This window comes from Ceratina calcarata, unplaced genomic scaffold (assembly GCF_001652005.2).
Source record: "Ceratina calcarata isolate Rehan_Ccalc_2016 unplaced genomic scaffold, ASM165200v1 scaffold337.2, whole genome shotgun sequence".
In the NCBI taxonomy this organism is placed as follows: Eukaryota; Metazoa; Arthropoda; class Insecta; order Hymenoptera; family Apidae; genus Ceratina; species Ceratina calcarata.
This window is the reverse complement of record NW_017156497.1, coordinates 164644-178474: the sequence shown is the minus strand read 5'-3', so window position 1 is coordinate 178474 and position 13831 is coordinate 164644. Positions and strand designations below refer to the sequence as shown.

The window sequence follows — 13831 nt, the reverse complement described above, 5'->3', positions numbered from 1 at the left end:
TTCACGACGGATGATCCGTCCCGTCCGATCCGTTTCCTTCTCTGCCCCCCACAAGCTTGTGTCTTCTTCGTCTATCGTGTCATCCAATTCCGCTCGTACGAACTCGTTAACCCTCGGCTTCCCAAACTTTTTTACCGCCTTCTTTTCCCATTTTCCCATCCGTAAACTCCCAGAATAATTACGATCACTTCTCGGGAAAAGATCGACTCTCGTGGCGTCGAAGAGAACAAACAGATCTCCAGCCAGTAGTATCTCTCGTGCAGCCCACAAGTCTAATGTATATCGTTCGTCCACGACTTAAAAACGATTCAATTAACGCCTTACACGAGTGAGTAAATTATTATAACGAACAAATAAAGTGCGCGCCTTCTATTTGATTTCGTACGTCGCAAGTAGTACGAGTCAAGGATACGTCGGACATTTTATGAATTACCGTGTTGCAAGTTTTTTAACTGGTTTTAATCATCGATTACTGGCTTAGGAATGACTCAATTGACGAATTGAACGACTAATTGAATTATTGTAATACCAACAAGGAGAATAATTGACGGTGAGCGAAATAATTTCCATAATTTCTCCTGAAGTAATTTAAGGCAGAAGAAAACTGTATACCACCTTTTTTGAAGGTAGTAGTAGTACCTATGACTTTTACTCAAAGCATTTGTCGAAATTCCGCGAAAAAAAAATTTTCGATTTTTCCGACATTTTTCCAAGGGGTACCCCTTCAGATTTCGCGAAATTTTCGTTTTTTGCCAATAACTTCTAAACCGTTGGAGATACGGGAAAATTGCATAGGACCTTTCTTGTAGAGCTCGACGAGATCTACAATTTCCATATAAAATTTTGTTGCTAGCATTAATAGTTCACGAGTTATTTACGAAAAACGAAAAAACAGTTTTTTGCAAATAACTCGTTAACTATTGACGCTAGCAACAAAATTTTATATGGAAATTGTAGATCTCGTCGTCCCCTACAAAATGGTTCCAAAAATACCCCTCTAAGTCCAACCGTTTGGAAGTTATCGTCAAAAAACGAAATTTTTTTCCAAAAGTTGGCCGATTCGACGGTGGAATAGTCGGATTTTGTCAACATGAATAAAATGCCAAATAATGCTATGTAACTTGTTAAATACTCAAATTAGAAGAAAAATACATAGAATCTTTCTTGTAGAAGACGTCAGGGCATAGATTACCATTGTATAAAAAATTTTTCACTAGCGTCAACAATTAATTAATTAATAAATAAAATTGTTTATAGCAAAAATTTTTCTCCGACCTAGCGAAAGATGTTTCAGACAAAAGTTGTAGTTCTCAGATACGAGAAAGGTCTTGTACAATTTCCTTTTAATTCGAGTAATAGCGAGGCGTTCTTGAAATTGTCTTCTGAAAACTTGCTCTGGAACCGACTTGCAATTTCGAGCAATCAAAGAATTATTATGATTATAGAAAGATTTGCGACCACGCCTTTGGAAAATGTTTTACAATTTTTATAATCGCCGTAACGACAAGACGATGAGTCGCTGTGTTTCTCATCGACTCCGGTACCTGCGCGTTCCCAGTGGTTCAAAGAAAAACTGAGGAAAGCAACCGCGAATATTTCCGCGTTTCCCGTTGATTCATTATTTCCGGCCCCCTCCCCCGTTTCCTCGATTGCAGCGGTACGAATAAATCACGTGCTCGAACTGGAAAATCGTAGCGGGTGAATGAGAAACGGGGGGATCAGCGGAAGCCGGTGAAAAGGGTAGCCCGATCGAAGACTGTGCGACCGAAGGAGCGACGGAATCAAGAGGCGGAGTAATTAAAAATGAGAAATAAAACCGGAAAGGTCGCTCGGTTAAAAGTAAATTAATTCGGCCGAAACGAACGAGCAGAGTCTCAAACGAATTACCCGCTCGGCAGATCCGCGAGTTCTTTCCGTGTTCGTAGCCGTGATCGACTCGCGCGCGTTCACAAACCTGAAAATTCTCTGCCTTCAGCTAATTACGGTTTGGCTTCCTTCGAAAGGGAAAACGTGAATTCGAATCAGATGACTTCGTAAGACGTAATCGACAGTTTTGAGTCTTGGGTTCGATCGTACGAGGCCGAGCGAGTATTTCATGGTTTAATTGGCATGATTATCGGCGAACGAAAGTTCGGTTCAAGTACGGCGTGCTTTTAATACGTACTAGGCAGCTTTCGAGAGTTGCGGTGTCCGCGGTCATTCGCCAGTTTCCCCGTAAACAGCTACCGACCGGAGCCGCATATCAGCCGCTAATTAAACTTAAACTTGCTGCAAAGTGATAGCCGGCGTGTCTGCGCGAGATACTACAGTTAGTCCCCGTTTCGTTCGAACTTGGCCTTTTGATTTCACCTCGGTGTCGATAAGTACCGGCAAATATTTCGACGCGAATCTGCATAGATGATCGTCGAACTGGAGCTTTTTTATATTTCTGTTCTTACGAATAAAATCTGCAATTGGTCTGTTTTGCCGTTCGATTGGTAAGTTGGAATAACCGGTGGGACGTCGTCCCGAGACGTTGATTTATTTTCGAGAATTTCCCAAGTTTTACATCTCTCCTGAAACTTGGGAACGAAACAGCGAGCGCGCATACCCGAGTCGCTGTTTTATTATCGCCGTTTCCCTGCTCGGAATTCTTCAACACAGTTATGCACCCGCACCAGTTTTATGTTCTTCGGTTTCCCATCCGTTTCTCCTTTTTACCTTTATCATCCGTAGCCGCAAAAATGCTCCGATACCAGTCGAACGAGATTAAAACGTTCGTCTCTGGTATTTATATCGACGACCACCAGCCAAAGACGTCTCGTGAATTTTTACGCGGCGTCAATTATATTCTCACGGGACGGTGGGAACGGTTTTTAACAATCCGAAATTTGTTGATACAATTGTCGGTAGCAAGCAGTGCGTTTTCGTCCGGGGATTTAATCGGATGCTAGTTTTTCCCGGTGAAAGGAGGAACTCGAGCAGAATCGAAAAAAGAGAGAGGACGAAAGAAGGGAGCAACGTCGGAGAACAAAAGGATGGAAAAAGGGGATGAAGCCGCAGAGAAACAAACCGGGGCGGCGCGCGATTGTTCGTCCGTTGGTTGCGTGGCCGGCTGGAAGCCACGATCCGCACCGTCGTCCCAAGTTTTCGACGATTGTTTCGCCGGAGCGGCCGATACACGCGGATCGGGAAAAACGCCTTTCAGAGCTACCAGCCTTTTTTCTCCCCTCGCGGCAAATAAACGCGCGTACAGGAGACGAACCACTTTCTCTCGGGGGACCGACCGACGTCCGTCCGCTGATCTTCGTTCCACGGAGAACGCGACGACTCGCAGCTCTTAAATCAACGACTCGTTAATGGTTTCGCCAAGTTATCGCAATTTTCTAACTGGTCGGCGGTGCTGATTTACAACGGAGGCAGATCGATCTCGCGAATCCGTTGCCAACGAAATAGGATCGTAAATCGCGGCGGTCCGGGGGATTCGAGCGTCGGAATCAGCGAATAAATTCCCCCGACGGTGTGCCCTCTCTCCGTCCCGCCGTTTATTTATTCATTTATTTGCTTATTTATTTACCGGCGCCGGCCAGTTGTACTCAGCCCCGGAATTACGAGCCGCGCACGCAGCTGCGGGTTACGCCGCAATCTAAAATTCATTTTCGGGATGAATCCGGAACGAGCCTTGGCGCGAAACCCCCGTACTAGTAGAGGTGCCCGACCTACCGCAGACCGGCCCAGACGTTTCGAACAGGTAGTACACACACACACTAGGACAGGTGCAACAAACCTCGCCGCGACGATTCAAGATCTCTGCTGGAAGAAACCGTTTCCGAATCACGACGAGCATTTTTAATCGACCACGTTTTCCATCTGAACCCTCGTCGTCGTCGTCGTCGATCGTCCCCCCAAGTTGACGTGAAACTAGATCGGCGGGCGAAGGTCGCTCGGTAATTAACAAATCCGCAAACAAGGTAGGAGGGTCTGCCGAAACTGGTAGCTCGCGGATTCGATGCCCGAGTCCCCGGTCGCAATTACTGAACAGTATATACCACCTATTCCACGTCGTATCGCGGCTTATTACATTAAACAAGCCGCGCAGCAAGTAATTGTTCCGGTAATAACAGTTTCAGACCAGACGGGCTAGAGAGTAACCGAGAGAGAGAGAGAGAGACGTTGGGAAGGTATTAATAATTTCCCGAATAACAACGCTCCCCTAAGAGCGTCATATTTTCGTGACAGCCCTTTGTTCCTCCCTCGAATCATACCGATATCCCTGTTTCGCAATTAACCCGGCTAACTATAACCGCTGCTCCTTCTCTCCGAACCTCTTTCAAAACGAGTCTCTAGGAATTCTGATTCGGTCACGCGATAATAATCGACTTTGGATCGAAACGAGAGAACGAATAAAAAATTCTGTCCGTCCATCAATCGAGAATTTCGAGACGGCCGATTCATACGCGAGGAGCGTAAAACGTAAAGAGAGGAGGAGGAGGAAGAGGAGTGAAAAGCTCGTCCGTTCGAATATCAATTTGGAAAGCACTTTTCGGCGCATCCCTCGAATTGCTTACACGCACGACGGTCGTTTGCAGTGCCGCGGGAACCCCGACGGGCCCGTTGCTTTATTATTTCCTTCCTCCACCCCGTCCAATTTGTCTCCGGTATTATGCGTGCTGCATAATGCACCCGGCGCACTGTATACCGTCGGCCGCGCGCGCGCGCGCATTTAGAGGAGATGCAGATGGGCCTCCCACCCGTTTATCAGCGCGACAGAAAAACGGCCTGGCGAGTCCGCGGAAAAATTCGCAGATCCATAACGGCGTAATTAGACGTCGAGCTTTAATCACGGTTTTCCCGCGACGGACACCCGAGAGTTCGGACGGATCGGTGAAAAGTCGGCGAACGAGTGACGGGTCGACAGGTGGGCGTCGAATCGAACACGTCGAGTCGCGACTAATTTATTCAGAAGCGTCATAATTGCGAGTAGCACCGGCTGGCATTGCGGGTGACCGCAAAACGGAGCGAGTCCAGTGCTGAAATTGCAAAACCGTCGGTCGGATTTGTCGCTGCGGCTTCGCTAGCGTGAAAATCGGCCACGAGGGAAATGCTAATTCCGCGATCCGTCGTTTTCCACTCCCGATCGATCGCGATGACGTCGTCGTCGTCGTCGTCGTTTCGGATCGTCAGTGATTCGTCTTGAGACGTGATCGATCGTCGGGTCCCGGGAACGAGTCGGTGCGCAGTCAGTCATCAACGAGGCATCAAGCACTCCGGAAGCAATCAGGCATCCGCCGGTAGCCTGTTTGTAATTGGACTGCGAGCATCGAGGCAATTAGGCTTCAGTCGATCAGACGTTTCAGTTATACGCCGACCGGTCATCGTGGGAGACCAATTATGTACGTATCGCACGCCGCAAGAATGACCAATCCCTTCCGCCGCCAATGTTTTATCAAGCAGAGAGAGAGAGAGAGAGAGAGAGAGAATAGTAATTTGTGTGTAGTTTTTCCGTGGCACCCTCACTTCCCGGGAAGGAAACGACGGGGAACGGAAGCGGAAGCTGGTCGCGAACCGCGCGTAGCTCGTTCGCGAAAACGACCACCTCCGAGCGTTTTAAACGTCTTGAAGCAGCTTTTTCCGTGCCGGTCTCCCAGACCGACTTTCCGTGTCTCGTCTCCTCGGGATTTGTTTCTGACATCTGTAATTTTTTTCCACCCCGTCTCGGTTCGAAATTCTCGGGCTAAGAACACAATCTTCTTTGCAAAGAGAATCCACGATGATATTCGCTGGAGGCACTCGCTTTGAGACGAAAAGCGTCGCGCGGAAAAACTAGACGAGACCGTGCGCAACGATGATTATTAAAAATTGTCCAAGTGGTCCGATCGTTCGATGGATTCGCGTGGGACGCGCGGCGAGTTCATCAAGAGGATTCCGCGAGAGGCGAGAATCAAACAAACCCGGGGCAGTGTATAAAACTGTGGAAAATTTAATAAGCCGAGGTCTGAGAACATTCCGACGCGCACTGGTCCGGTATTCGCTCGGTTAATGTTCCACGAAGGAGGAGGCTTTAATATCAGGCCCGTCCCTTATCCCGCAGCGACGGCGGCTTATAAAGCCACGCTGGAATACCCAAAATAATCTTCCGCAATACAGACTCTCTCTCCCTCGTCCTCTTTTCCCGACAAAGCTCCCTTTCTTCCGGCAGAGTTCTTATTAAACTATTCGCGGCCCGGCCTAACGGATGCACCGCGACGCCGTCCCGCGCGTCGCCAGAGACCAGACGGATAATAAATTTCGCACCGACTCGAGTCGACCAAACGGGAACCATTTCCAAAACCAGTCCGGTTCCACGTTTTTATTACCGTCCATCATTTTTTGCTTACCGCGAGAATTCAATGGTGACCGGTAATCAATTTGAACGAAATGCAAGTACGCTCGTACAGTTTTTCCGAATTCCTGATGAAACTGTGTAAAATTTTTCCACCGTTTCCCAGCTAGAATCAACCAATTTTGTTTGGCAAGATCAATATTACCCTTACGCGGCGCGCGTGACGTATTGAATAAACAAAAACACGATAATCCCCGTGAGAGGGAATGCGACGGACGCACCCTGGACGCTCCGAGCGGCTCGCGGAAACGCGACAAATTGCTTCTCGGCTAATTGATCTAATTATCGATTCGACGGTACACATTTATTTTACGAGAGAACGAGAGAGACGAATCACTGCTGCTGGTTCGCGAGCGGAACGAACGAACGAACACACTCGGGATTATGGGTGCCACATTTTTCGACGGCTCCGCGAGATTCAATTAGCGTGGAATAATCTCAACGAAGCGGGAAAGGAATTTTTTACGCGAACGCTCTCTGCGTGCCGAGCGGATCGTTTGAAATACAGAAGAGATTTTAATGACAACTTACGTTCTTAATCCTGTTGAACTCCTCCGCGGACAGGCTTCTGAAACCAAAAACAATTTCATTGGTTAAACCAGAGCTCGTCGTTACGACGTTTCGAGCATACGACGATACGTTCAACCGATTCTTTTTTTTAATACTTCCGAATCGGCGATCGCGACAATTACCAACGACTCGGTAATATTTTCCGGCGTTATTTCCCGGATCTCCCCCCCTGGTCTTTGTGCCGTAATCCACCCGCCGCTATTCGCAGAATCCCCCGCCGCTTCCTGCTTCGCAACGTCTTTGCCTTTGACCGTTTTCCGGTTAACCATTGTCCCCCGCTTATCCGTTCCACGGACGACCTTTTGTTTTTTTCATTAAACTCCACCTAATTGGTCCTCCAGTTCTTTTTCCATCCCCTTTTGTTTTAAACAAATTCGACAGGCGTTCGACTCTCGTTAGTCGTGTCTCTTCGATCTGTTTACGTAGCGACGTCTACGCATAGTTTTTTCGCGGTGAAGATGAAATGAAAATAACAAACTCGGTTTCTCCCCCGTTCGATGACAGACAGCGTTGATCTTTCCACCCCCCGTCCCTCCGTGTTCTCGTTTTCTTTATCGACCACCTGGCCGGTTCCCTGTGCTCGTCGTGTGCAAATGCGTTTCTGAAAAGCCTGTCTGCGGCAGCCGACGTGCGACGAATTCTACTCGGCTCTTAAAAGGGAGGAAAAAAAGATCGACAGAGGGTGGAAGAAACAGAACAGATAGGGGGAAAGGGTTGGATCGGTACAGGGGCGCAAGGAAATATCGTAGGAAGGGTCGGGGTGAACGTCGCATCGAGGAACGCAGTGATTCGACGCACGTGAACGGAATGCACGCGACAAACCGCGTATTTGTATCTGGGACCGCGCGCGGCGTTCCCTTCCATTTCTTTCTCCTCTCTCTTCCTGTTCTTCTTTTTATCGCCGGGGGGAGTAGCTAAGGTTTTACGGTATCGTTCGCCTCCCGGCTTATTCCCGAAACCCTCACTGTTTCCAATAAGATATTCCTAAACGTATTCATGGCACTCGTCACGGTTCCAGACTCGCTTCCTATTTTACACCCGCGATTCGAATTAGACCATCGCGAGGAACGAGTTCGTTTATCAAATTCTCAAGCTCTGTTCTCTTTCGCTGAAAATCCTGGCGTCCAATGGACGCTGCGATCCGTGGGTCCCATAGTTCACTGGGATCTGCTGTTGTAACCACGTAGATACGCGTGCGTGCGTATGAACTCCCTTAACGTGCACCGAGTCAGACGCGTAGGCCTTTCCGATACTCCCCGTCTAATAGACGTAGTACCTCGGTACGCGTTCGCTCCAGGAATATTCCGTGAACGTTGCGAGCTAAACCCGTCTGAGGATGATTCGTTGCCAGGTCGCGGGAATTATGTTCAACGAGAGAACACGAAACATTTACGTAAACGTTGTTTATCCGGTGGACGCGGCGACGAGTCGGACGCGCGATTAGGCTCGGACGCTTCTCCGCAATGCGGCGTCTCTCGGAGAAGAATTAAGGGTATCTTCTTTGTGTCGTCGCGTCGCGACACGTACAGACCGGTGAAATTGTCCAGCGGGACGCGTGACCTTCCGGAAATTAAGGAAACCTCTCGAGCAATTTCTAAAACGCGCCCTAATCGTCCGACGTGAGTCGAACTTTCGGTGCTCTCGTTAAAACCGAATTACGGCGAAATAATTCGCACGAAAAATCTGTCGGACTCTCGGACGCGCGGGAGAGGAACGTGCAAATTGAACGGAAACACCCGAAAGGAATCGCGGAAGCTCGAAATTGGGAAGCGCTCGAGTCTCGGCCGACTTGGGAATATCTCATAAACTCTTCCTCCGAGCAGTTTGTTAACGAGTGGACCGCCTCGACGAGTCTGTAAATTTTAAGTAGCCGCGTAATGAAATTCTAATTGCGATTGTTCATCGACCTCGCGATCAAAACTTCTCGTAATTTCGTCAGGCAAGTTCTTTCTCAACTTAGAAACCGTGAAATCCAACATCCACGGAGAGACCGAGGCGAGTCCCGACAGAAAAGAACATTCACACGGTCAGGTCACACGGGGAATCTCTCCCTCGCGTTCTCCTCAAATAAAAATCTATACGGGAATTCCTCTGTCGATGCGTTCTTCGATATTTCTCTGAATGGACACGGTCCCGCGTGAATAATGAGTGCAAATTCGAGTTAAAAAAATGGAGTTTCGCTGGTCCTGTGAATACGTTTAAAACGTACGCCGGAACGGTGTGGAAAAAGCGACCGCGAATTGGACCGCAAGCGTTTTTCTATCGGCGGCGAACAGTTAACGCCGAGTCCGAATCGAATCTGTTTCTACCGTGAAAACTTTCGCCGGTATCGCTGCAACGCTGGTACACAGAATGCAGATCGTTCGATCTCGACATGATCCCGATCGCTATAGTATATTTCGACAACGTATCGTTCGTTATCCGGGAATAAATTTTATGTTGGTCGATCGATACAGCGCCGTTGCATCGGTAAAGAAACGGTCTGTTCCATTGAATCGTAGATTCACGCGATCCGAACAGGAACCGTGTACACACTGTCCTGTTTAACGTCTGCGCTGCGTTTCGCTGATCATATTTACCCCCGCGATGTTTATCAACCACCGATTAGGAACGCTCTACTTCCGTCAGAGATCACCCGGTAAACGTAATTTTAAACAGCGACTTGTAAAAGCTCGGGACGGAGCTCGTTTAGAATCAATTAACGACCGAGCAAACAGAAGTTAATAATTGAGTCGGCTGGAGTTAACGCGATCGAAATTTTTTTCCACCAGGATTTCAGCTGCACGCTCGACGGAATCGAACGCCGCAGGGGCTGTAGGCAGAATCGAAACTTTCCACCGTGTGCAGACCGACAGTTTCGGAGAAGGGTAGAACAGAGTGCAGGGAGTGGAGCGTCAGACCGCGCGTACACCTGAGATACGGGGGGCGCGTATCGCTCCGGGGACAGGCAGATAAAACCTCGTGTCGAATCAAACTTTTACGCGACGGAACAGTGTTCATCGGGTCGCGTTCGTAAACGTGCGATTGAATTTACGTCGTGCTCGATTCGGGTCAGAGGTCGAGTCTCATAATCAGGCGATCGAGAGTCTGTCGCGCGTACTCGCAATTTCAAAGAAAAATCAACGACGCGAACAAAGAGTCCACGGGAGTAATAGATCACGTTCGAAGATCTCGGCTCGTCAGAAATTCGGGATCGTCTACAGTTTTCGGTATTAGTATTTCGGATGGTCACGGTTCACCGATTCAACTTTCCCACCGCTTCTTCCCCGGCTCGACTTACAAGGATATTCCATTAGTCTTCGCGTGCTGTAAAACAGCTCTTACGATTACGCCTCTTTTTTCCCTCCGGCCACTCTCGTCTCGGGAGTCTGCGGATTTTCTCGTCCTACCCCTCGTGTGCTCCAGACGCGCGAGAGTCGCGGGTCCGGTCTCTGTGGTTCGGCCGCGTTCCGGTTTCAGCGCCGGGGAAATGGAGTTTCGCGGACGGGACTGCCGCGTGTGCAACGAAACCTTTCAATTACCGACGTACGTTGCGCTCGACGAGACGACGATACGTAGAGACGGGGATGCGGCCGGCAGCGAGTCGAATAAACACGAGCCGTCGATTCGCCTTTCGCGAACGAAACAATACGATTCCCCTTATCGCCCCGGGCAACTCCTCGAACATCGGAAACCACCGGTTCGGAAACAGGTAGGGAAAAACCGCGAGTGGCCGGCTTCGGCACAAAAACCTCCCCTGTCTGTCCATCCTCCGGACGTTAAATAAAAATCCAACTGCCGCACTATTTTTCGATCCTGATCGCGCGACCGATTCGTCTTTTACTCGTTTATACTCGTTACCACCGTTGGCCAGGAACCTTCCTAGGATTTATGCGAGCGCGTAAACGACCGCGTAAAACGCGTCCCTGCGACGATCGGGGGATATGTTTCATCGTTTCGACGACCGTGGAGGGAGGAAATCGCTGGCTACTCGCTCGATTCCCGTGGACGTCGGTGATTTGTCGAATTTTCTCCGATCGGACAGAAGGAGATCGTGCGAGAAACGTACGATGAACGAATCTCTTCGGAGACGTTTCGTCGTGGGACCCGCAGAAACGAGAGTCCGTTGGTTAAAAACGGATATTGAACGCGCGTTACCACCGACCGTAAAGAGAATTTACAGTCGGCCGAGGATCCATGATAATGGAGTAACAACAAATGATGCTAACGGTTCTTTCGCACCGGCGACTGTAATTGTAAGGTATAAGGGTTTTACGCAGAGAGCGTTTTAAAGGGCGCGACAAATCACTATGAACAGAGGATTTATAAAAGCCTGGCTAGTCGCAGTTAAAACGAACGTTAATGGGCCATCGCGGCCGCCGAACGACGGACAGAGGGCCACGGTTTATTAACCGTGAGTCCGACACGTTCCTCGGGATCCTCCGCCGACTCTGACTCTGAATTCGTGAAACGCAGATCACGGCATCGATTAAACCGCGCATGGAAACGGGGGGTTGCCGGGGGGGTGCCACCGGCGTCACGAAAATAACGAGAGGAAGGAAAAAAAGGTCATAGCCAGGGTGGGTTTGATTGCTTCGTCGCGGTCCACGGATCAAACGACTCGGGAATTGAAACGCGAGCTCCCGTTACTTAGATTAGCTTTGTGGCGCGAGAGGACACGGGCACACGTGAACGCACCGCGTGATTGCTTCGGATTCCGATGAAATTTCTGATTTACCAACTTTGTTCGAGCTCGTCAAGGCGGCCGGACGTACGTCGCTCTTGGAACCGCGACGACGCGATCTCACGTACGAGATTCAATGGAACAGACGTGACACTGCATCCAGTAATTTAAACATGGAACGAGAGTTGTTTACTCGCGATTGAAACGGAACGAGCTGCCGTCTTCGTGCGAGGGAAATAACGAGGCGGAGGGACGACGCGCGCCTCGAAATTGCGCCTCGTACCGCGCGAGAGCAAAAAAATCATGGCAGATAAGACGGTGTGGTTAAACGTAGCTACGCCTCCCTCCCTCTCTCTCTCTCTCTCTCTCTCGTGGAAATGGAAATTGAAACGATCATAGCGGGTACGTACGTATGTACGACGGTGTCGGAGGAAACGTGATAAAACGGGGGCGCGAGGGTCGAGAAGTTTAATAATTCATTTTTGTCACGTCCGCGAGGCAGAACTTGCGAATTTTCATATTTCCCCTCCGCGTTTTAATTTATTCAGAGCTGCTTTTCGGTTCCTCGCTGCGAGAGAGAAGAAACCAAACGCGCGCGCGAGACAAATAAAATAATAACTATCCATCCGCGACGATTGCGACCGCGTCGACGGTACCGACGGAACGCCGAAATAATTCCCTTAGAAATGCACGCGAAACGGTACACGATGGACTGATAAAAAGGAGCGATTCGTGGCGGAAACGCGCGAGAGGGACGAGGAGGAACGCCTTTGTGCACCGGCGAGGGAACGGCAGAATTTCAAATTTCCCTGCGCTGTAATCTATTCAGGGAGTCGTCGGCCGACCGTCGTCCAGCGGGCATCCGCTTTCTTCGCCCCGACCAGCTCTCCTTTGTCCCGGTAAACAGAGAGAACGTCGCGTAATCGGACGGCCGGAAAACCGAGACACGGCCGTCCACCGAGAAGATCATTTTTCCCCCGGTTCCCGCGAGTGTCTCGCTCGAGTCATTATTCTCGACGTTATTTCGACGAGATCGACGCCGAACGTCGTTTCGCACCGAATCCATTCTGACTCGGTTGTTTGTACACACGCGCGTATTGGAAAAAGCTGGAACGAGGAATCCGTAGAAATGGCGCGAGTTTCGGCAGTGAGAATCGATCGAACGAGGCCGGGTTTTCGTTGAAAAGGTATCCGGATAAGCGTGAAACCTCGAGGAAAATCGGGAAACCGCGTCGAAGCCTGGAACGCGGAAACCGGACGCGTGTACCGCCTCGTCCCGCGTGGTTTCGCTCGCTAATGCACCGCGTCGCGTGTCGCTTTGTATCACGGCTCCGGGACGCGCCCGCATGAATTATTCCTCGCGCAGGATGCTCGTGAATTATGCGCGAACGCATCGACCAGCAGTTCGTCTCCACGTTCTCCTTTTTCGCGGATAAGATTACGCTACGTCGGCCAGCGCATCTTTTTTCGGTCCCGGCGAGTACGTCGCCAAGTATTAATTTTCATCGACGTAAAAGAGTATCATGGGCCATCCCGAAATCGGAGTGGCCCATTCTTTTTTATCGCCCACGTTCGCAGGAATTAATACGGATGAAAACGGGGGGGAAAAGCGAGGAGACGTCGTTCTCTATCGGACCGTAATATCCCCCGGCCACTGCGAAACGAACGCGCCTACGAAACCTCCTCGATTCCCGAACGACGCGCGGATATCGACCGTTCGATTCCGAGATACCAGGCGCGCCGCGTGTTCTCTCTTACGTTGTAACGAATAAAACGCTGAATCGAGTGGACCGTTATCGCGCTGATCGAGCCGGGTGTATCCAGCGTACCGAGAAAATAGTCGAACCGGCTGCAGAATCGTAGGATAACGGCTCGAGAAAAACTCTGATCCGATCTTCTCCTCGCCGGACGTTCTCCTCCGTCTGACCTTATGCTCGCGGACGCTGTAAATTCCCATCGGATTCATCCGTACGATTCGTGCGACGGTCTGTTTATCTCCTTACTTCGAACCCATTTCTTCTGACGAAACTTCGTCTCGGCATTCAAATCGCGAGCGGAAGCGTCGATCTCTCTCTCTCTCTCTCTCGCGTCTGTTTCTTCCGGGGACGAGGGAGGATCATCGTTTCCGAAATTGTTCGAGGAACTATTATCGGATTCTCGACACCTTCGGCCGGAAACTTTTGCTAATACGCGAAGCACCGTGCCGCGAATAACCCACATATTTCCGTCGACGAACT

General features: G+C 49.8%; 1 protein-coding gene across 2 annotated transcripts in view; it reads right to left on the bottom strand.

Moving 5' to 3' along the window:
- LOC108625033 (prolyl 4-hydroxylase subunit alpha-1) overlaps window positions 1–13831 on the bottom strand; it is a 67083-nt gene that overhangs the window by 25382 nt on the left and 27870 nt on the right. For both annotated transcript variants that reach the window (XM_018024729.2, XM_026813558.1), the window contains exon 3: window positions 6893–6929. In XM_018024729.2, the coding sequence (XP_017880218.1) occupies window positions 6893–6929 (37 nt within the window). The remainder of the gene's footprint in view (window positions 1–6892; window positions 6930–13831) is intronic.